Source organism: Siphateles boraxobius, unplaced genomic scaffold (genome assembly GCF_051911475.1).
Source record: "Siphateles boraxobius isolate OS27281-9 unplaced genomic scaffold, OSU_SipBor_1 142, whole genome shotgun sequence".
NCBI lineage: Eukaryota > Metazoa > Chordata > Actinopteri > Cypriniformes > Leuciscidae > Siphateles > Siphateles boraxobius.
Window position 1 is genome coordinate 714,654 of NW_027508747.1, and position 24,791 is coordinate 739,444.

Sequence of the window (24,791 nt, forward strand, 5' to 3'; positions counted from 1 at the left end):
ACTGATAGAAGATTTTTAGTTAATACAGTATCACAATACAGCTAATTTTGTGTATCAAACAAGACTTTCAGTTAACTGGTTTTGGGTATCAAGCAAAACTCTGATAACAGTTTTGTATTCCAGATAAAACTGATGTCTTCTGACAGCCGGGATCTGGTAAAGAGACTGGATCTAATATTCCTGGAGTGAGATTTATCTAACATTTGGTCGGCAGAATATCGGCACGATCTAACAATGGAAAACCACCGGAGGCCCTTAAAACGATACTCGGTTACTAACGTAACCTCGGTTCTCTCTAGAGAGGGAACGAGTATTGCGTAAGTTTAGCTTACGCTGCGGGAAAGATTCATCTCCTCGAGATATTGAAGCCAAAAAATTATCCTTAATTTTGTATTCATTGTCAACGCAGTGCAGCAGCTAGCAGACCTAGAGCAGGCCATCTCGCATGCTCATTGGCTGCCCTGCGGGCAACTGCTGCTGCCTACCAGTGAGCCCGGCGTGACGTCACGCCCAATGAAGGGCGCCCGCGCCTTCAAAGCGTCATAGCCCGCCAGAACGGGCGTGGCTTAGCGTATAGGGGAAGTAGGGGCTGTAGGCTGAATTCCCTGGTTTTTCGTCGACTGAAGCGAAGTAGCTCGTGGCGCGAGCACGGCCGGTTACGCAATACTCGTTCCCTCTCTAGAGAGAACCGAGGTTACGTTAGTAACCGAGTATCGTTCTCTTACGAGAGGTTCTCTCGTATTGCGTAAGTTTAGCTTATCCTACGGGAACACTTTGTCAACGCCGTGCGCGCCAAGCATCCACCATGAGACCCCGAACTTTCAGGGGAACCCCATAAGTGGAAAAAATAAGGTGGCCAGCCACGCGGGCCATCACTTGCACATAAGCACACATAGGGAATACAGAGCAGCGCGCCGGTCTGTATAGGCATATGGCACATACCCTACTAGTGCAGCTCAACCAGGAGAGCTGAGTCACGTGAGAGTGATCTGAGCAGGAAGATCTGGGCAGAATACACCTCTCCTTCAAACTGACAAAAGTTTAGCCTGCAAGGCAGGCTTTTCAACCCCACGGAGTCTAGTGGTTCAAAAGAAAAGGCTTTCAGGGCCTCGAGGACTAATGACAGATCCCACATAGGAACCGACGGGGGACGTGGCGGGTTCATCCTTCTAGCTCCTCTAAGGAAGCGGATGACCAACTCATGTGTTCCCAGTGACTGGCCGTGCGTTGATTCTGCGAACGCTGCCACGGCCGCCACGTATACTTTGAGCGTGGATGGGGACCTCCCCTTATCCAACAGCTCTTGTAGGAAGGTGAGCAGATGCGCCACCCCGCATGTCCGTGGGTCCAGACCTCTGTCGGTGCACCATCCGGAGAACACCGACCATTTAGACGTGTAGAGCCTTCTCGTGGAAGGAGCTCTAGACTGCGTGATCGTGTTCATCACTCCTTCTGGCATGGCAACAAGTACCCACTCTGGATGGGGATGCCAAATCACGCCGCGAGCCTGAGAGAGGAGATCTGCCCTCACCGGAATCGGCCACGGAGCTGTAAGTGACAGCCGTGCTAGTTCCGGGAACCAAATCTGATTCTCCCAACGAGGGGCTATGAGGAGCACCGAGTGGCGCGTTTCCCTGATTCTCTTGATCACCTGTGGTAACAGAGAGACCGGAGGGAAAGCATATAGCGGGAGGCTGCGCCAAACCTGGGCCAGCGCGTCCACGTCCTTCGAGAAGAACGTCGGGCATTGAGCGTTGTCTTTTGACGTAAATAGGTCGACTTCCGCTCGCCGAATAGGCGCCACAGCTTCTGGACCGTTTGGGGGTGCAGGGACCAATCCCCTGGGGGAACATTGTCCCTGGACAGTTTGTCTGGGCCGTCGTTCAAATGGCCAGGCACATGCGCCGCCCTCAGTGAACGCAGGTGCATCTGAGACCAAATAAGGAGGCGTTCCGCCAGATTGAAGAGATTTCTGGATCTGACACCGCCCTGACGGTTTACATAGGATACCACAGACATTTTGTCCGAGCGTCAAGAACATGTTGGTCCTGTATGAACGGGAGGAGGCGCTTCAGCGCATTCTCAACCGCTATCATTTCCAGACAGTTTATGTGAAAACACTTCTCTTGGTCTGACCACTGGCCGAAAACCGGTCTGCCCTTGAACAGCGCGCCCCAACCCGAGTTGGACGCATCTGTCGAAATGACTTTCCGATAAGAGATGGTTCCCATCATCACTCCCTGCTGGTACCAGTCGGCTACTAACCAGGGCTGCAGAGCCGCTATGCAGGTCTGAGTCACTCTGATTTTCTGGCCGCCAGAAACCCAGGCTCGGCGGGACGCGCGAGCATTCAACCAGCGTTGGAGCGGGCGCATGCGCAGTAGGCCCCGCTGCAGCTGATGCCATACAGCCCAACATCCTTTGAAATTTTTTCAAAGGGAGAAAGCTTCCCTTCTGTAAAGATGTGGCTAGGTGGCGAACACAGCGCGCGCTGTGTCGATAAACGAGCCGTCATGGTCACCGAGTCCAGTTCTATTCCTAAAAAAGAAATTGACTGTTTGGGCAGTAATGAGCTCTTGGTCCAGTTGACCATGAGACCCAAGTTTTCCAGGTGACTGAGAAGCACTGTTCTGTGAGATAGCAGTTCTGTCTCAATCTGTGACACGAGATTCAAAATGCTCGTGTGTAGGGGTGAACACTGGGGCATGGGCACTTTCACTACACTTAAAACACCAACAGCGTGAGCCGGACCAGACATTATACTTTTTTTGAGATTTGTTTGTGTGCAGGCGAGAGGGTGAACAAACCGGCTCGTTGGCAGCTAGATGAACCACTGCAGTAGCCTGTCTATCTGAGCGCGACCTAGAGCGGTCGCCCTGACGTCGCTGCGAAGGATGAGGCTGTGCTGGACGCTGGGCGCTGGCTCGCACACGAGGCTGTTCTTTTCTTTGTCTCTCGCGAGAGCGGCCTATAGCGTAGCTCGAGCATCGCGGCAGGAAGAGGTTCATGGCCTGCGTGGTCTTCTGTACCTCAGAAAACCGGTCAATGATCCCGTTCCCCGCTGGGCCGAAGAGACCAGTGGGGGAGACCGGCGCGTTCAGGAAGGTTGCTCTCTCAGTTTCCCTCATATCCGCGAGCGTCAACCAGAGGTCTGTAACTGCAGCTGGATCCCGGCCCTTCTCATCCCATTCACGGAGGAGGTCGGGTTGCAGGATCTGTAGCACAGCCATGGAGTTGAGAGCAGACACGGCCTGGCCGGAGGCGGCATATGCGAGGCCGACCAAGGCGGAAGTGGCTCTGCAGGCTTTTGACGGGAGGACTGACCGTGAACGCCATCTCGCGGAGGGTGGGCAAAGGTGTGCTGCGACCACCTCTTCCACAGGGGCAATAGCCGTGTACCCTTTCTCGGCTGTGCCGTCCACTTGGGAGAGCGACGCGGAGGCCTGGGACTGAAGTCTCGAGGAGAATGGTGCGTTCCATGACTTCGTCAGCTCCGAGTGGAGTTTCGGCAGGAATGGAGCGGGCCTGTTTGCTGAAGCTGCACGGCGGCGACTTTGAAGTAAACAGCCGTCGAGTCTGTTCGGCTCGGGTTCCTTCGGCAGCGACCACCCAAGCCCGAGACGGTCAACAGCTTGCGTCAGCTGGTGCATCAGTTCCGCATCAGCTCCAGCGCGGGTACGGGTTGACTCATGGATCGACGAGGAGGCAGAGTGAAGCGACCATTCCTCGCTGTCTGATGCCAGGATGGAGCAGCAGTCTCTCGTGGCGTGTCCCTCGGCCTCATCCTCAGATGCGACGGCAGTGAGGCTCGTGAGCAGCAGCTGCGCGTCGGTGAGGGGGGGCGGGGAAGGCTAAAGTGAGGCTCGAGGGAGGTTATCCGGCGAGCGCGTCGCTGCGGCCACATGTTCCGGCTGTCTCAGGGAACGGTGCTTCTTCCTGCGCGGTCCCACAGAGGGCGGAGTGACTGCTGTGGTGTTGAAGGCTTCGAGTCGAGCCCGCAGGGTCGACAGCGGGAGCGCTTCACAGAGCTCGCAGCCTCCGGACGCGAGGGTGAGCTCTGCATGTTCCAGGCCCAGGCAGAGAGCACAGATCAAGTGGCGGTCTCCGGCCCTGAGCGGGGCTCTACACGAGCCGCAGGAAGCGCGAGGTATCTTTAAAAAGACACTCGCTGCTCTTTTAGAATAGGTAGCAAGGTAAAGGATACGTCGCCGGATAGCATAGCTCGCACGGATGACTGAAGGTGGCGAAGACGGCCGGCTTCCTCAGCGCTGTCCTAAGCTGGCTGTTCGCTGTTCGACGGCGGCGGTGGCTTCTCTCAGATCCAGCGATGCAAAGAGCTCGCTGAAGAGACGAAAAATCAGGGAATTCAGCCTACAGCCCTTACTTTTATACGCTAAGCCACGCCCATTCTGGCGGGCTATGACGCTATGAAGGCGCGGGCGCCCTTCATTGGGCGTGACGTCACGCCGGGCTCACTGGTAGGCAGTAGCATTTGCCCGCAGGGCAGCCAATGAGCATGCGAGATGGCCTGCTCTAGGTCTGCTAGCTGCTGCACTGCGTTGACAATGAATACAAAATTAAGGATCATTTTTTGGCTTCAATATCTCGAGAAGATGAATCTTTCCCGTAGCGTAAGCTAAACTTACGCAATACGAGAGAACCTCTCGTAAGAGAACTTCTCTTTTCTTGGCAACATCTTGTTAACAAACACTTTTCATAAGTTTGGGTAGATGGTTGGTGGATGTTGCATTCTCACATGAAGGTTATAAGCAATATAAACTCCCAGCACACGCATAGATGAGTTTTACTGTGAACCGAGCCGCTACGAGACACTGCTTACGTGTAAATAAAGCACAGAGAAGCGTCGCTCTGAAACACGCAGCGCATACATTAATTTCATTAAATCACAGCCTTTGCAATTTGTTAATGACACTAAGCCCTATTGCTATTTTAGCTTTTATTATAAAAGGACAAGTTCGGTATTTTACACTTAAACCCCTGTTTTAAGATCGTTTTTGATGAAATAGAACGGTTAAGATTGAAATTTGGACACATGCTGCTGTCCCGAGAATTTTAGGTTTCTGTGTTAGCACCCCCCCACCTCCACAATGGTTTCATAGGGGCACTGGAACAATCATTCATAAAACGCATTAAACTTTAGTTTACAAAGACGTGAAACTCACCGAGTGGTCTGGGGTGTTCACTGATATGCTCACGCAAAAATCGCTGCAAAAGATGCTTTCCAACAGGTTTTTATCGTAGTTTTTGTCCAACTCCATTGACTTGTATAGGATGTTCTGTGAGGTACGGTATTACTCCACCGCCGGAGACGGAAATGGGGTTGTTTGTATTCTTTCTGTAGTTATGCAGTCGCGGTATCGTAGGCTACGCTCTCCAACCATTGGCAAAGGTGCATTATCGCCGCCAACTGGGCTGGAGTGTCTATTATTCAAGCTCTCAGCGGAAGAATGTCCGGTTGTGTGGTGTTATTGGCCAATATTGTGATTCTGATTTTATTGAATTGAATAGCTTGTTTGCACTTTTCTAAGTGATTGAAGTTGAACTTTTGCCTGCAGAAGGGCTAAAAAGCCCAAAATAGGTCCACAGTTTTACAACAAATGGTAAAACACCTGTTGGAAAGCATCTTTTGCAGCGATCTTTCTATGAGCATATTAGTGAACACCCCAAACCACTCGTGAGTTTCATGTCTTTGCAAACTAAAGTTTTATGAATGATTGTTCCAGTGCCCATATGAAACCATTGTGGAGGTGGGGGGGGGTGGGGTTAACACAAAAACCTAAAATTCTCGGGACAGCAGCATGTGTCCAAATTTCAATCTTAACTGTTCTATTTCACCAGAAACGATCTTAAAACAGGGCTTTAAGTGTAAAATACCGAACTTGTCCTTTAATCCTGCAGCCTTACAAAATACTATAATCTCAAAATATTTGCCAGTCCGGTCAAATGATGCATCATGGAAGAGATTGTGGCTATGATGATTTTATAGCCGTGTGTTCAATCATCACACATTGACAACACATACATCAAGTCAAGTGCACTGCATTAGACGTGAACACATGAACATATCCAGAGCTGCTCTGAGAGAACGCTTAATAAGCATTTCCTCATTTTATTTGATAAAAAAAAGTCAAAAACACTTCACTACAACCAGTCAAAATAAAAGTTCGGTTTAACTTGAATAAATTATGACAGAAATATAATATTATTATACAATAGAATGTACTTCTCAAAATAATAATGTCAGTAGGGAACCAAGAAACAGACAGAAGATAGACAGATTAAGTTCAAACTTAGTTTTTAATAATCCACACAACAACAAGACATAGGGCAGAGGAGAAACACCTTAACACAAACGTGACCGGACAACAAACAGAGGAAAAGGAGGAACTTAAATACTGACACAATTAAAGGTAATTGACCCTTCGCAGGGAGCTTGATTGACAGGTGATCTGACCAATCATACTTCGCCATCCGCCATTTTGTCTGTCAAAGCAGTCAGGAGAGTTAGTAGATTAAGTTAACATGGGAGGATTTGAACTTGAAAAACTGAATATACTGACGCATTTCCGCGGTTAAAACAACATTCCTTCTGATGTTCATTCATGTTTATTTGATGCTATAAATGAACTAGAAGGAAGAGATGATCGGTTCACGAGCAGCTTTAACTGAGGCTCTACAGGGATCTGTCACGACACATTAAAGGGCCACAAAACGGTATTTATGGTTTACATTTCTTTTTAAAAATGACCAAATTTGAAAGGTGAGACTTTGTTTAATATGTTTAATATCAAAAGTAAAGTAACCTGGTCTGGCCTGTCTGTCAGCGTATTGTCAGTCTCCTCTCAGATCCGCAATATATTTTTCTCTGCGTGAGAACATGGTGTGTGCGTGAGAGCGGCGTAGCTTGTCGGACATAGCGTCAGTAACTAAGGGGGGCGGGTCTTTGTGAAGGGTCAATTAATGATACACAGCTGAAACAAACAAACTCATAACGACGGTGACCATGGTAACAAAGGAGTGGCAGGAAAATCAAACAAAGGAAGACATGTGACTAATGAAAACAAACTGAACTGTAACAAATAACAACAAATATAATATAATTTATTTAAACATATAGGAATCTGATTTTTTTTGTCTATAAAGCACAGAGCTGTGCTTCCCTCTGAAACATGCAGCACATACATTTATTTCATTAAATCACAGCCTTTACAATTTGATAATGACCCAAAGTCATATTGCTATTTCAGGTTGTTGTTGTTGTTTTTTTTGTTTGATAAATCCAGCAGCCTTACAATATACTATAATCTCGTAATATTTGCCAGTCTGGTCAAATGATACGTCAAAGAAGAGATTGTGCATTGTGGGAAATAATATCGTGCACATTATACTGCATATAGTGGCAAATAGTGTGAGGTAGGAATATCTAAATATAGACAAATGCCTTTTTATCCAAAGAAATAGAAACCAGTCAATAAATGAAATAGCTAGAAGAAACAAATGTCCAAGACACTCATCTACACACAGCTGATCCCCATTAAAGTCTCTTTTCATCATGTTTGTGAACTGAAATCATCTAAGGACTATGACGGGAATATTACCAAAGGCCATGTGAAGTAAATGGACTCTAAGAGACTGTCTGATAAACAGGAAAACAGTGGGGATACTGTTTTAGAAAGCTGTTATTTTGAAAGTCAAAAGGAATCATTTATATGAAGATCATTAGCGGTGTTTCCTAAGGCAAGCAGCACATTAATATTGCTCATATTTGAGGCTAGAGAACAAACCTCTAACCCTGCATTAAATTTGACATTGTGAAAAATATGTGACTTTAATATTGCTACTGCTCAGATATCAAGGCATAAAAATAGCAGACAGCTGAAAACATCGTATCATTAGCCACAGGTGTTATTTAATCAGTCTTTTGCGGTTTTAATCGCATTGGGCCAATATTGTGGTTCTGATTTCATTGAATTGTATAGCTTGTTTGCTTGAAGTTGAACTTTTGCCTCCAGAAAGGCAAAAAAGCCCACAGATTTACAATGAATGAGCGACCCAAATTCAACAGCCCAGGATATAATAGTGACTGGGAGGTGAGCTCTTTGAGCCAGTGAGCAACCAGTTAGAAGACCCTAGCAACCGCATAGCAATGCCCTAGCAACCGCATAACAATGCCCTGGCAACACACCAGAACGAACGACTTTTGAACAGACAAGCACCACTGACATTTTCTTCAGATTGTGAAAAAGCGCAGTTAGTAATTCACAGCAACATTACCCCTAAAGCCTGCTGTATCACATTTCTGAGGCCTCTTAATAATCAACATGATCAAATTTTGCTGAAAAACCTGCTGCTACATGCCTTCTGTAATCTGACTGATAGTTTTTAGCAAGTAAAAGGCCTTTAGTATTATTGTACAAATGTCCACCTTCAGCTCTGATTTTAATAACATAACAATGATGAAGAGCTGCAGCTATCGATTCTTTTTGTAATCGATTCATCTAGCACTTAATCGATCGATGGTAAAAGCCTGGTAAACCCTACATTATGGGGACAAAATGTCCCCATAAGGATGGCAATTTCTGAAATCCTTGTTCGTGTGGGGACATTTTTTGGTCCTCATGAGGAAAACAGCTTATAAATCATACTAAGTGATGTTTTTTGAAAATGTAAAAATGCATAAAGTTTTCTGTGATGGGTAGGTTTAGGGGTAGGGTTAGTGTAAGGGAATAGAATATACAGTTTGTACAGTATAAAAATCATTATGTCTATGGAAAGTCCCCGTAAAAAATGGAAACACTACGTGTGTGTGTGTGTGTGTGTGTGTGTGTGTGTGTGTGTGTGTGTGTGTGTGTGTGTGTGTGTGTAGGGGACCTAGGGGTTCTTTTTTAGGCTATACTTTTGCAATTGAACGTGATAGTTAGGTTTACTACTTAAAAATGTCATCAAAGCTAAAAATCATATCTAGTCAAACCGCATCACGACGACATCGCTACAAAAACAGTATGAGATTAAAATCAGCGAACATCAATAGGCTTAGACTACGTTACCTTGCTTCAGCGAGTTAAGTGTATTAAGTGAATTAAGTGTGTAATGATCCCACACTTTAGACAATTTCTGCCGTTTATTTACATATTAATTCTCCGCCATCGCGCCAACTAAATTCAAAATATATGCTTCCTGAACAGGTCCGTGTGAATGAACGGTCCGTGTGAAACAATCGAATCACTCCGCCGCGCGTATAGTGCGCGTCATAGGAATTTAACGAGGCTTCGAGGCAGAGTTTTTGCCTCGAGGAATTTTTGTAATCGAGTAACTCGAGGAATCGTTTCAGCCCTACAATGATGTTACGTAAATGTAAGAATAACTTTTATATTGTTAATCACATAATGCAAAGCAAAGCTTCAGTCTAGAAGGTGTTCATCTTGAAATATTGCTAAGTTAGCATTGTTTCAAGATGAACACCTTCTAGACTGAAGCAATTTGGGTTTATTGGTTATCAATGCAACAATTTTTAGAAAAATCATGTTCAAATGTGAGGATCAAATATGATCGTCAGGCTTTTGAAGAAGGTTTAGTTGTTCATCTCTCAATCATCATTGTATTGCTTTGCATTATATGATTTAAAACTACTGGCAGTGACAACTTACATATTCAAATGTATTTTGTCTAAGTTGATCTGCTATACTGTTATAAAGATCTCATTGATTTACAGTATAAGTGCTAAGAATTTAATCTTAATTTTGGCCATATAAATATATCGGCCTCTGAATAAAATGGTGTCTCTTCTTCTTTGAGTATGAGCTCCATTTCCTTATTATATCATAAAGTAAAACTCCTGGCATATGTTTATTTATTTCACTAATTAGTTCTTCGATCTAGTTCTAAGAACTGTGCTAATCAGCAAATCCAGGTGATTGGAACAAAATACTGAGGAGGACTTTTACTTTCTGAACCTGAACTATTACACCTCTGATCAAATATGATACTCAACTCAACAAAAAACACATATGCAAAACCTTTATTTCCATAGATCCAAAAAAGATTCAGAGTTTTTTTTTTTTTTTTTTTCATATGTGAGGGTTAAAAACTTCTAATATTCTAATCAAATCATCAAGGTAATATGCTCAGTTACCTTGGAGCTAAAAATACATCATGGTTTCCAGAATACAGATACAAATCGTACAGAAACCTTTTTGAATCTGAAAAAAGAAGGACCTGATCATCTGAGAAAGTGCCTTAAAAACACACACACACACACACACACACACACACACACACACACACACACACACACACACACACACACACACACACACACACACACACACACACACATTACTTGAAACACCCCTAGACAAGGTTTGACTGTGTCATTCAAAGATGGCAAACAGCATGTCAGTGGTGGAGGGTGGGTCATGTGACGGGTCATGTGACAGGTCATGTGACAGTGGACCCTTTGGCATTTGCTGTGCCAGTGTTTCAGCTTGCTAGAGACCCTGTCCCAGTATCGGTGACCCGGAGCCTCATCACAGGTGTAATATTACACATTCCTGGCTAGACAGCTATTTATGGGTGTTACTTCAAAAGTTTACACTTGCCAAGCGGAAAGAAACACTTTCCTCAGACTTTCACAAACAAATAACGGAACCACGACCATGAAACAACTAATATGAAGAGTGATTGAATTTTTATTTTTTATTTTAATATGTTTCTTGAGGTTCACTTATAATGTTAGTAAAGCGTTTTGCACACAAAAAAACATATACATGATCAAAAAAACATGATTTACAGACAAAGCATTATGAAATCGTAACAGTTTGTGGAACAGCTACGGACAGATCCAATACAGTTTCTGCTTCATCTTTCAACAAAAGTTCCTTTGTGCCTCTCCATTACACTGTGCCTCGATTACAAAATAAAATGCTCTGAACAAACATATAATCCTCAGACGTGATCCGGGACGCCATTAAAATATAGAGTGTTTGCATTGACGTGACTTTCCCGCGGGAACACACTCCCTCAGCCGGACCGAGTGGCAGAAGAGCGGCTGCGTGACTGGAGTTAACAGGCCAAACCGAAAACGCCAGTAAAACAAACAATTATCAGTTTAAACTAAAGGTTGGACTCCATATAGTGTTCCTTACAACTTACTAAAGATCCAGTGATATTGACATGCAGCCGGGAATCGTGTTTCTTGATATTTATATGAGCCTGATGTCCACGTCGGGGAAATACATAAAGGACATTTGCCTGTGAACATCCAATTATGCAGAATAAGATGGTAAATATTTAATTGATGAGTTGTCAATACAATATATAGGGTATAATTTTACCCCTAAATTCAACATATTGACACAAAATGAAAACTGTAAATCCCCGTTTCGCTGTCTGGATCCGAATGCTTCTCTGTTCTGTGGCTTTCTTGGATTAAATAAATGCTTTGTTTATAATGAGGAGGATGTTTTAAGCTCTGTTTTAAGCAATTTCTCATTGTGAGATAAAGAGTCACATGGTGGAAACAAGCTTCCATACAACTTTGATTATCATTTAAACCATTATTGTGCATTTTTTACCCAATATTTGCAAGTGCAGTCTATTTTAATGCTTATTGGAGCATTATGCTGTTAATTTAGCAACATGCTAACATAAAATTACACTGGAATCGATAGCAAGCAGAGTTTCCAGTGTGCTTTACGTGAGAAATGTATGACGCACGAAATTTCTGAATATGTCGAGAGTTTCAAATCGGTCGCTTTCGACAGTCAGTGGTTCACTGCACAAGTCCAGAACTGGAAAACTCGTACCAAGGAGCAAGTCCAAGCAAATAGCACAAGTCCAATCCTTGACCAAATCCTGTCAGAAACCTTAACAGATCTCATGGTGCGTTCACATGCTATGGTAATTATGGTAAATACCAAAAGCCGACGTGGAAAATGCACATGAACACCCCCTCATGTGGTGTTTTCCACTGGGCAGCTCTAAGAATATTTTGATGCACGAGTTGCCGAGATGAGATAACCTTTGACCTTTTCAAAATTTCGGAGAGCAACGCGAGAGTCCTAGCATTGACCTAGCATTCACATAACACTCTATAGACTTCTATAATTCAATATTAGGCTGCTTAGATTAGGTCAGCCGGAACTGGGAACACTTCCCTCATATCCTGATGTACTCGTTACATCATAAGAAGAATGGCATCTACGCTAATTTTAGTGTCTTTGTTTATCCCGAGGTTTTCCCGCAGCCTGCCGGATCCAGGCCGTTTCCAGATCTGACGAAGGACTTTCGCCTGGACCCGATGACAATGCAGTGCTGAAGTGCCAACTAGCCTTTCCCTAAGGAGGATCCCTATACCACTCTACAGATAAAGCGTTGTGGAATTTTTCGGTTCGCGTACCTACCCAAAGTGATAAGATAAAATAAAATTCTGCATCAAAATTTATAGACAAGACAAGTAGTTTGTTTAGGCATGGTTTGTAAGGAATTACAAACCTGCGCACATATATTCAAACGCACATAACTATAGAATCAATTCTTAATGCGCATGTGAACGCCATCAGCATCTATCACAGGTTCACGTTTAAAGTCTGTTTAGAGAGACCGGTGTCGTCTTAGCGGCCCCTAATTTAATAACAAATGATCATTTAGACGGAAGTGAAGCAATCAAAACCAACTTTAGCTGGAAAAAACATTTTTCAAGAACCACTATAAAACCAAACCAATCTCTGTTACCTTAAAGTATATGTTTATCTCTGTAAAGCTGCTTTGAAACAATCTACATTGTTAAAAGCGCTATATAAATGAGGATGACTTGACTTGACTTGAGAGTCGTGAATGGTAAAAATATGTACTATTCATGATCTAGAAAATATACAGCATATTATTTACCGTTTGCGTTTTGATAAATCATCTTCTTGCTGTAGCAGATGACTTAGGCAATCTAAAATAGTTTTAGCTAAATAACAGGTCTGGATCTCCATCTTTTTAGCACATTACGACAACAAAAGCACTTGAACGCAACACACTGGTAAATACCAGTTCACAAGTGGAAAGAATCATATTTTCCATAGCACGTGAACGCACCATCAGTCACGGCAAAGTCTCCAAACAAAACTAGTTTCAGACCGGCTTCCAAGGCACCAGAACATCACGTCTAATGATGCAAAAACAATGTCGGTGGGATTTAAAGATAACCACGCAAATATTTAACTGAATACAATTAGGTTTGGGTATTATTTGAATCGGTTCCGATTCGTATCGATTCACAGTTTTGACTCCAATAAAGTAAAAAAAAAAAAATTCAACATTTATATATCACACATATTTATTCTGTGTCTTTTTGCAAAGCATTCTGTTGCAGCTGAATACCATGAACTGTCATGTGATTCCCTGTTTGTCATGTGATCCTGCCGTGTGTCTTGTCATTGGTTAATCGTCTGTTCATTGTTCACAGGTGTCCCTTGTCATTAGTCTGTGTATTTAAGCCCTCATGTTTGTCATGTGTCCTTGTCAAGTTTTGTTTCAATGTAATCTCTGTCGGTACGTGTCATGTCATGGTTTTTGTCTTATGCTTTTGCCTCATGCCACGCCATGGTTTTGTTTAATTGATCAATAAACTGCACTTGGGTTCTCTATACAACTTGCCTTCAATGGATTATTACAAATACACTACACGATTTTTGTGTTATGTTCATTCAAGCACAAAAAGACCCGAAAGAGAACTCAATTCAGTATTTGCGCACTACATGAAAGATATGTGCAAGTGTGCAATGTGCGCTTCAGATGTGTGTGCGTTTCAGATATGTGTGTGTGCGCTTCAGATGTGTGTGTGTGTACTTCAGATGTGTGTGTGCGCTTCAGATGTGTGTGTGCGCGCTTCAGATGTGTGTGCGCTTCAAATGTGTGTGTGTGCACTTCAGATGTGTGTGCACTTCAGATGTGTGTGCACTTCAGATGTGTGTGCGCTTCAGATGTGTGTGCGCTTCAGATGTGTGTGCACTTCAGATGTGTGTGTGTGCGCTTCAGATGTGTGTGTGTGCAGCACAGAAAGCAGCCCGCGAGTGCCAAATTCAGTTCTCTTTCGCCTCTACTTGCACTTGAATGGTTCAAAATCACATTAAATGCGCACACAGGAATCATTAAGTATAAATTCGAATTTTATAACAAGTATCTGATTCCTGACCTTCAGATTCCAGAATGAAATGGTAAATGGACTGCATTTATATAGCGCTTTCACTGACCCAATGGCCACCAAAGCGCTTTACATATTGCCTCACATTCACCCATTCACTCACTCACTCACACACCGACGGCGGTGTCAGCCATGCAAGGCGCCATCCAGCTCGTCGGGAGCAGTTGGGGTTAGGTGTCTTGCTCATGGACACCTCGACACTTGGTCAGGTGGAACCGGGGATAGAACCACCAACCTTTCGGTTTGTAGACAACCTACATGAACCACTGAGCCACTGCCGCCCAATAAGAAAACTGAAATAAGAAATAAGAAAAAATAAACTTTAAAGCAGATATTGTATTTTTCCAACAACAAAGACTATGGGATATCAATAGCAGCCAGGAATAGATCTATGCTGCTTCAAAACTCAACCAGATGAAGGCACCTTCATAGACGGCACGTCATGCAACACTGGATTTAGACGTGCCTTGATGTCTTTCTCAGGTTTTTGGACACTGTTGTGTCTCAGAGATGTATTTAACACATAATTGCTGCAGGTGTGCTACAACATGACACCCTTGACCACCACAAAACTTAAACCTGAGAAAGTTGTGCATGAAAGTAGCAATATATTTGATGGCACATGAATTAAATCCATGTGACCTGGTTAAATGCAACGTGTCTGAGCGTATGAACTAAATATATCGAAGCCCTGTATTTTACTACAGTGTGACGGGATACTACAGCTAATAAGTGCAAATACTACTGGCTCGTTTATGCAAATGAGTTTCCCTGGAATTCCAGATTTTCTGCAATCCTCTAATCATCATAGTACTATGGTTTACACCGACAAAACAACATGTAATCACCAGAAAGGGCTAATATTTCAAATCCCCTGGCTGCTTTTCTTCTCTGCTATTCACACACATAAGAACTCAATCACATAAATCACAAAAGACTTACGGATGTAAAACGTGTTGGTTGTGTGTACACTGTACAGTATCTTTAGAATTTCATGAAAGAGCTTCTTATCGTAGCAGAAAGGAGTCAGGCTCAAAAGAAACCTGCGAGACGCACCCACTCCTGAGTACATCTTGAGCTTTCTTAGGCACGTAATGTTTAAAAAGACAAAGGCTTTTGCAATTTTTGGTCGTGACCTGTTAGTACATTTCCAGGCCTGAGCGATGGTAATGGTGCATGAGCCTGAAGAACAGATCCATGTTCAAGTCTCAAATTTACAGGCCTATTTAAACGTGCGCGTTTGGGTCCGGATCAAAAGTACAAGATTAAGACGTTTTGAAAGAAACCGATATAATCTCATCTTGGATGAAACGCCTCTGGTTTACAAGAACACCATTACAAGAAAAACCTTTAATACCCAATTATACAGGTATTGTACCACACATTTTCAATGCTACTAATCTCAAAACCAAAAACCAACTAAATTCCATAAAGTAACAGGACACTAACCTACAAATCAACCATTACATAAGTAATAAGTTTAAGTGTCTGATAAGTGATTAATTTCTGCTTTTTAATAAATCATTACTGAACAATGAAAACATAACATGCATTATGAGAATAAACAGAGATGCACAGATGTATCGGCCAATAAAAGCAATTATTTTCACTATCGGCCATCGACCGACTGTTTGATGATCAGGGCGGATTATATCCTGTCAATCAAAGGGGAGGCAGAAAAACGAGACTGCAACATGTCTCTCGTGTTGAATTTAGAGCAAGTTAACGCAAAATTAACGCATTTACAGTTCAAAAATAGCTTCATAAAAACCTCTATTTTAATCTCCTGTAGTTCAGGGTTGTCGTGTCCGTGGTTTTTCCCTACTTCAAACATGATTTTTAACGCCTCACATCCAATAATCAAAGAGCTTTGTGTTTGTTACTTCTGATAAGAAACAAAGTCTCCTCTTTCAAATTCTGTCCATTTTATCATGAAATTCAAACAATAAATGGTGTTTTGTTCTCTTAATGTGACGTGAGAGATCGCTGTAGCGCCTCGAGTCTTTTCTTCCACTTTATTACAAGTTATAGCATGAAAAAACAAGCATGAACATCAAAAAGTGTTGAAATATATAGTACAACTTACTGAAATGAATCATGTCTCATGTGATCTATCAATCAGTGTTTCAACCGCAGAAAGACGTCAGTAAAACAGCTATTTACCTCAGAAAGTTATCAGTGTTCACAGTTCATCAGTTAGCTGTAAAAACACCAGAGATTAGTATTTACTGCTGATGATATATGTATGTTTGAATACATTATGTGCAACTAATTTGTATACAAACATTTAAGTTTTTATGATATCTAAAAATAAACAGCAGTTGAGAATAATAGTTTGGGCTTTGTTGTTAATATTAAATTTCCTGTGTAGTTTACAGCATTAGTTGTGAGAGATTTTTTTCCTTAAGAAAATCAAATGATTATTATTCATTTTTCCAAATATCAGTGCTGATTTTTTTTCTGATAACTTAAAGGTACAATATGTAGGATTTTTGCAGTAAAATATCCAAAAACCACTAGGCCAATGTTATATATTTTGTTTAGTTGATTGCTTACAATATCCCAAATGTTTCCAACTATTTGTAAATCGTGAGAAAATAGCGAATTTAACCAAGGAAACGGGGCGTGTGAGCAGGGGTGAGGAGTCGCCAGTCAATGACGTCATATCCGTGTTAGCCTCGGTTTCCGCTCATACTTACATAGTTACCATGGCGACAGACGTTGACAACTGGGTTATGCCCGTTATGCCTAGCAGGACGCTCACGCTTTGTTGTTTTGTTCAAACATTATGGACCATGACAAGCAGACTTTGAGACAAAAAGAGGACTAAAACGAAGATCGACATGTTTCGAGATGCCGAGAGCTCCACGTCCGCGACTAACTTCGACTTGACAGAGACACGCGAGTGTTGCATGTTACTTTAGACAGGTGAGCAAATGTACATAAAACGAATCAATGTTATTTAGTTCAACATGATGAAATGTTACAATATGATCTGTATGTTATTCTAATGTTGATCTAGCTTACTTAGTCTCATAGAGCCAACAAACAACCTAACTAACAACATTCAACACACTCAAATGCCGTTTAGTGTGATAGTGTAACTGTTAGAGCAAGTGAAACAGCGCTGCGTTACCTCAAGTTTAATTCGCAAATAAACTTATCTGTGTGAGAATTAATTCAGCACTCGCGTGTAGTTCGGTACAATGAAATGTACTTATTCCTTTATATCCGCAGGACTCGCGTTGCGTGTGGCGCTGGTATACGTCTAGCAATCGCGCCCTGCTTCACACCACAATCATGTTAAAAACATCAATGTATTCACTCATCCATAAAAGATCCACCAGCTTGACATCAAGATCCATAATTCCGCTTAATGCTTTGCGTCATCATTATACGCCTTTGTTATTGGAAGAGGTTAGCGAGCCCTGCTGGCGAAAAATCCTACGTATTGTACCTTTAACTGTTTTTTAATTATTGTTTTATTTCTGCTATTGAAAAATATATATATATATATTAGTGGCGGCTTGTCTATAGAGGGCGTCGCCCCCATCAAAATTCGAGAAATATACATGTATACAAAAAATAAATTAGTTTACTCATACGATGTGCAGTCTGGTAGTTAGAGGCTCAGCATTTAATAAAAACTAACTATTTTCTATGTTTTTCAATATGTTTCATGCGTTTTCATGGGCGAGGGACGCCGGACAAATGGATGTCTATCTAAATCCTTAAATTTTAGATAGTAGTGTGTGACCTGAAGCTGGTCTCTAATGTGTCTCTTAAAGATCCTCCTCCGGGCGCAGGTCGCTGCGTCCCTGGCGAATCAGAATTTGATACATGTTATTTTATCCAATCTGATTGGTTCTCATCACCTGTCAGTCAACTTTACGCTCTTGGCCACTACTGCGAGTGCGCAGGCGACTCCGCCAAAACCTTGCTAGTCTGATCACTTTCGTAGAGATAGTGGCAGCAGTTAAACCAAATTCTGTCATTGATTTACAAAAGAAAAACCTTCCACAAGGCGTTCGCTGGGAGAAAAAAAAAAGTATATAGGAATTAATTTTGTTGGAATTTATTGTATTTATTTTCCATATATATATATATATATATATTTTGATAGATGTTGTTGCCCTCTCCCCACATATGAAGTGTACATTGACTGTAGTTTAAATTGTAGACTACTTTAAATTATGCTTGATAAATCAATGCAGCTTCGCCAACACGGACCCTTCCTACGCACTCAGTGCTGCACAATATACATTCAGCATGAATTCTCACAGTAGGGCTAAAGAGAGACATTTAGCGCGAGAGAAAAAGGCCAGACAGTGCATGTGAACATCTTTTGTTCTGAGAACAGCTCCATCAGTGTTACTCTATAACCCTACGACGTCACATCCAGGAATGTTTCCACCAAACATCAATTTTATCATTGTCAATGTTTCCCACTCTCTAGAGAACCCAAACTGCAGGAAGAGACTCCTGACAAGGGGAGTGAAGGGGAAAATATAGCATTGTTGAATGATATTGCTTTGTATTCACATTTTATGCATTTGGAATTTTCTGGTGATGATTTTCGAGGAAGGATATTCAGAGCATCACAGTTTCCAGAGTGTGTGAAGCCTCGCTCACATGGTTTAAAAGTCATTGTTACTGGAAGAGCTAAAACTGGATTCAACGTGAGGAAAATAGTATGTGTCATTAATGCCTTAACAAAGAATAAAGTACAATGTGGTTTTCTTCAATGTACTGTATATATATATATATCTCAAGTTTATCATTTCTTGCAACTGGTTTGTCATTTTTTGTCATTAAAATCACAACTGACATCACCAAGAAAACGTTACAGTAAACAAGTGAGGCTATTGTGTTTGTTAATCTTCCTTAATGCAAAAAGATTTGTTTCTAAAAGATTCCTTTGAGAAAACACGACAACCTCATTGCAGCTATAGCATAAACTAAAGCACATTATACAGCGCAGGCCATATATTGAATATTCACACAATAAATCATTGTGTTGTGTCTCGCAATGAGAGAAGTAAGAGGTTTTAAACTTCAGTAGAAAATGTTATTACGATTCATTTCTGTGAATCAGTTCAAAAATCAGTTTCCACAGAGCAGAGTTAAAACGTTTTACTAAAGCTGCAAGCAGGTATATTTTGCATTACGTTCATTATTAAGCATTGTTTGAATGAAACGATCGCATTTGCAGATACATGCTATACTGAATAGCATCAAAAGCAATATATATATATTCATTTTTTATACCTCAATATTTTCTGCACTAGTTGGCCAGCCAGGCTTTGTTAACAGTGACCAATAAACTAGCTCTGATAACCTCTGACCGCTAGTCAAACACTCCTGACAGACAAAACAAGAGGGACTTTTAACCAGACATCGCCTATATGAGAAAATCAGCAATGTTTGAGTGTTTTCAACACGGTTCGTGTCAACCAACAAAAACAGCTTAAATACAGAAAAACTAAAGATAATAAAGATAAAAACTTATTTGTCAAGAATATTGCCTGCAGAAAGCAAAAATCACAGAATCAATGACCCTTAATCATATGACTGCAGCAGCCTCACACACACACACACACACACACACAAACACACACACACACACACACACACACTGTTGAGCTCCATCACAGCTGACTGTGAGCTTATGATACTCAACAGCTGATAGACTCTCTTCTGCTCTGCTTGAGCTACAAATCACCAGAAACCACACAGATCATCATCATCAAACACTCAACAATCATCATATTTCCTAAATGCATGTTTTAGAGACAGACTGGCAGGATGATGCTGAGAGAAAAACACATCCCTAAACCAGGACTAATGATCCACATGTCATTGTAAATGCATGAGGGGGAGGAGCATTCAGAGACAACACAACACACTGATCAATAATCGCAATTTCACAATGGGCTTAAATTACAAAAATCAGGAGCAATTTACTATTAAGGTTCAATTTGTTAACATTAATGAACTATGGTTAACGTGAACTAACAATGAACAATACTTCTAATACATTTATTAATCTAAATTTCAACATTTACTAACACGTTATTTAAATAAAAATCTGTTCATTTTATTGAATGATAAATCGTGTAACAAATGCATTGCTCATTGTTAGTTAGTAATGATTTAACTAGCGTTAACCTTATCGTAGTGTTACCCAAAAATCTAATATAATCCGTCTGAACACATAAACAGAGCGATATTTCTTCAATATTTGTAATAGACAGATAGAAAGACAGACAGAAATGTCTTGTGTTATATATCAGGTTCATCAAATTTGTTAATTTACCAAGTAAACGGTTTCTGCATGTGCACTTATAGAAGAAAAATAATGACAAATGTATTTGAAATAAAAAAGCATGCTGAATTGCACTAGTTGAAAATGTAGAATTTTCTGCCAAATTTGAATTTGTGTCGAATATTATATAGGTTATATTTTCAAACACACTGAATATTTTGGAAGTGTAGGATTATTTAATTTTTAATAATGAAAATGTGTGTGAAATATTGAATTTCAGACCCTAAAAAAGTAACCCTTGAAAATGCAATGGATTAAAATTCAAGCACTGTTAATGCAATGTATTATTTTATTTTATCTTGCATTTAGTCCAATTCAACATGCTTTGTAAACAATGACCCTCAGTATCAGTTAATGTAACATGTATAACGCTGATGTTCTGACACCGTTAACTCTCGCGCTGCCACTCGGGAACGACAGGGTTATTAGGCAAAATTCCACCCATTTCTTTCACCAAACTTGATTCTTTACCTTTATACTTCTCAAGCACATCCTCGTACGCCTGGAGATACTCCAACTCGTCGACGAGCATGTACGGAGCCGGTCCGTAACGGGCCATTACCGGAGCGGTCGAGACTGGTCATTTACCGAACTGAAGCCCTGCCCGAGTGACCGAGCGAGCGAGCGATCAGCGCGGGGACCGGCGACGCCCCTGCCGCCCGCCCACATCCACAGCCCGGCCAATGAACGGGGCTTCCTCCCTTCAGCCGTAACTCTCCGCGTGCGCCCGGTAAGAGGACGAGCTGTTATATCGTGTCGGTCACTGTATCATCACTCCCAGCAATAACACAAATAGACATGAGATTTTGCATGCTCATTTTACAAATTCTACTCTTTTTGACACTGTGCACGTATGTTCAGCATTCATCCGGAATGCTATATATATGATATATATATCAAATATGTGACTACATGCACGGGATAATGTGTCATCATGCACAGTCATCCTCTATTTTAGACGCGCACGCTCGTGTTCACTGTCTGCCATGTGTCTGTGCGCGTGCACGTGCTCTCCAAGGTCCTAGAACCAGAAGATTCATGATTCCTGTTCTCGCGGTTACACTGGGAACATGATGCGACTCGACTACTGTCATTTACAACATCTCTCAAGCAGATGCAGACCAATCTGAACTTTCAGAACACTTCACACCATGCAGCTTTGTTTCTAATCTCACCATGCATGCTATTTTATCTGTGTGTTATTATTGTTCTATTTCTCATAGAAATACCAAATGATTAACTGCAGACTCTTTGTAAATAGGTCATTACGTTTTTTGATAGATAGATAGATAGATAGATAGATAGATAGATAGATAGATAGATAGATAGATAGATAGATAGATAGATAGATTGATTGATATAATGACATTTGTATTATTATGTAATCACTGTTAAAAAAATAAAGGTTCTTTATTGCCATTGATGGTTCCATGAAGAATCTTAATGGGATCTTTAAATTCCACAAAAGGTCATTTAGATTATTAAAATGTTCTTTTTAAATTAAATGTTTAAGTTAAAATGTTAGATTGTTAAAAGGTCTTTTTAAGAACTTTTCTCTAAAATGTTCTTTGGGTACCCCAGAATGGTTCGTAGACCGAAAAACCGAAAAACCCTTTTTGGAAAGTTTCTTTTCAGCAGTACATTGCCATGATCCCAGTCCCATGTTGAATAGTTTGCTACAGAAGCCTATAGGAGAGCCTGTCCTCTCATTCCAGAGCTGGGGAACACACACATTACAGATTGCTGATTCATCTTTCAGCCTTGAGCTTTTAAAAACAACACTGGCTTCCAGCTACCAAAACACTTTCAGAGTCCATCACGTTCCACTTATTATACTTTCGTATGATGATGATGATGATGATGATGATGATGACCTGTGGATTTGATCCCGACCACCACCCATAACCAGCTAAAGTTCCAGTGCCTTAAAACCCAAACAAAGTGAATTTGTCATCATTTGTTATTATTTATCCAGCTCTTGCATCTGTAGATCATTGATCAGACAACAGGCCTCCTCGTGTTGAATGGGTGTTTATAGGTGCAGACAGACAGTATGAGTGGGGGATATTTTGGTTTCAGTTTCAGAGTCCATCAGAAGAAACATTACACTTATTATTTTTTCTTATAATGATGATGATGATGACCTGTAGATTTCACAGGTAAAGCATGTATGATCCCGACCACCACCCATAACCAGCTAAAGTTCCAGTGCCTTTTAATACTTAACCTTAAAACCCAAGCAAAGTGAATTTGTCATGGTTTGTAATTATTTATGCAGCTCTTGAATCATTGATAAAAACAGTAAAATGACAACAGGCCTCCTGATTTTGAATGGATGTGTATGGGATGTTTTGTTTCCTACCCGCGATCCTGAGCACAGCTCTCTCTGCGGGGTCCAGCACGGATCCTCCCTGGATCTTCCGCTTCGACCGCTCGTGTCTCGGTAAATTCCACGGTAGCGTGTCTCCCGGTGCCGGTGACACCGAGCCAGACTTCACACTGTACTCTTCATCATCTGAGAAATCCGCCGATGAAGACATGGAGCAGCGCAGAGACGCGTTCCCAGACCCGGAGCTCTGTGTGGAGAGACAATAGACCAGCAATAAATCGCGTGATGAGTAAACCAACCCAACGCTGTGCGCGTAATCTCACCATTACTGCGATCACAATACACGGAGATTACAGGACAGATCGGCTCCTCGCGTAAAGACTCAAATCATCACAGATCGACAATAAAACAGAACCCCCAGCACAGGATGAATCCCATGTGGCTCCCCCAGCAGGACAACAACACTCACCGTTGTGTACATCTCTAAATGATGGGCAGAAATCCTATTTCCACTTGCCAGTTTCATACGGCGATGTCATTTTGGATTGAACCACACCCTTGTGACGGTATTCCGTCTCGCGTCGCCCGGGTTGATCCAAAGCATGAAACAGTGCGAAATCCCACAGAGACAGATACACAGAATGATACAGAGAGAGAGAGAGAGCAGATTGCGCTGAGGGAGAGCAGCATACACACACACACCGCGTCACCATCCACTGACACGCGCAGAGTAGAACACACACGGACAGGAGCGAGTCTGGTGTTACAGCGCCATCACGGGACGCGCGCGCACTGATGCTGCTCTCACCAGTGCGTCATTCACTTGTAATAAACGAAAAGTAATGTTGGTGTTGATCAAAAATTTATAACTTTATTTAGTTGTCTTTCAACAAATAGACTATATACAAAAATTCTTTACTACATAATTTACATTGTTTACACCCCCCCCCCCCCCCTCTATTATGAGCTAAAACAACAATTTATAGTGAGCGCGGCTGTCAAGCTGCAACAGTAAAAAATAACAACAATTGATTTTTCAGTGAAATATCCCATTACTTTTTTATAGGCTATATTAAATATATAAATATCCCATTTATTTTTGCTGCAATCTTCAATACATTTTCACAACTTTCTATGTTTACCCAGCTAAAGCTATTTTTTTTTTTGCATGTAACCTCTCCATTTTTGATCTTTGTGAATTATTATGTTCTTAGATGTTTACATTTTAAAAAGCATGTTACATGTTAAAAAAGCATCATCAAACAACCTACATTGGGGGGGGGGGGGGGGTGAAGAATGTTTTACTCAGAAATTGTTAGAAAATGTAAAAAATAATAACAAAGAAACAGCAAGTAACACATTGAAATAACCTTGAACTTTGAAATAGCATTTTCTTGTAAAACGTAGCACTGGTGAAATAGCAAAGTGTGTGTGTGTGTGTGTGTGTGTGTGTGTGTGTGTGTGTGTGTGTGTGTGCGTGTGCGTGTGCGTGTGCGCGTGTGCGTGTGCGTGTGCGTGTGCGTGTGTGTGTGTGTGTGTGTGTGTGTGTGTGTGTGTGCCTGCTTATATATTACATTGCGGGACCAAATGTCCCCACAAGGATAGTAAAACCTGAGATCACCTACATTGTGTGGACCAGCCAAATGGAAAAAGGATATGGTTTAATAAATATACAAAAAAATTAAATGTAAAAAGGCACAAATTTGTGTGTGATGGGTAGGTTTAGTGGTAAGGTTAGTGTAAGGAGACAAAATATACAGTTTTTTTCTGTACAGTAGAAAAACCATTACATTTGGAAAGTCCCCATAAAACATGAAAACACAACATGTGTAAATATATTCACAGAAGTAAAAGGTCCAACAACTCTCCCTGGTCCCCTCAATCTTCAACTTTAAAAATGGAAACCATGTCAAAGTATGAATGTG

The 24,791-nt window shown here is 41.6% G+C and overlaps 1 protein-coding gene across 1 annotated transcript in view; it reads right to left on the reverse strand.

Moving 5' to 3' along the window:
* dst (dystonin) overlaps positions 1-23,619 on the reverse strand; it is a 241,730-nt gene extending 218,111 nt beyond the window's left edge. The window contains exons 1-2 of the mRNA XM_077230331.1: positions 23,336-23,619; positions 22,900-23,113 (exon numbers count right to left, since the gene is read on the reverse strand). Coding sequence (XP_077086446.1) covers positions 22,900-23,113; positions 23,336-23,392 — 271 coding nt within the window. The 5' untranslated portion in view covers positions 23,393-23,619. The remainder of the gene's footprint in view (positions 1-22,899; positions 23,114-23,335) is intronic.
* Positions 23,620-24,791: the final 1,172 nt, after the last annotated feature.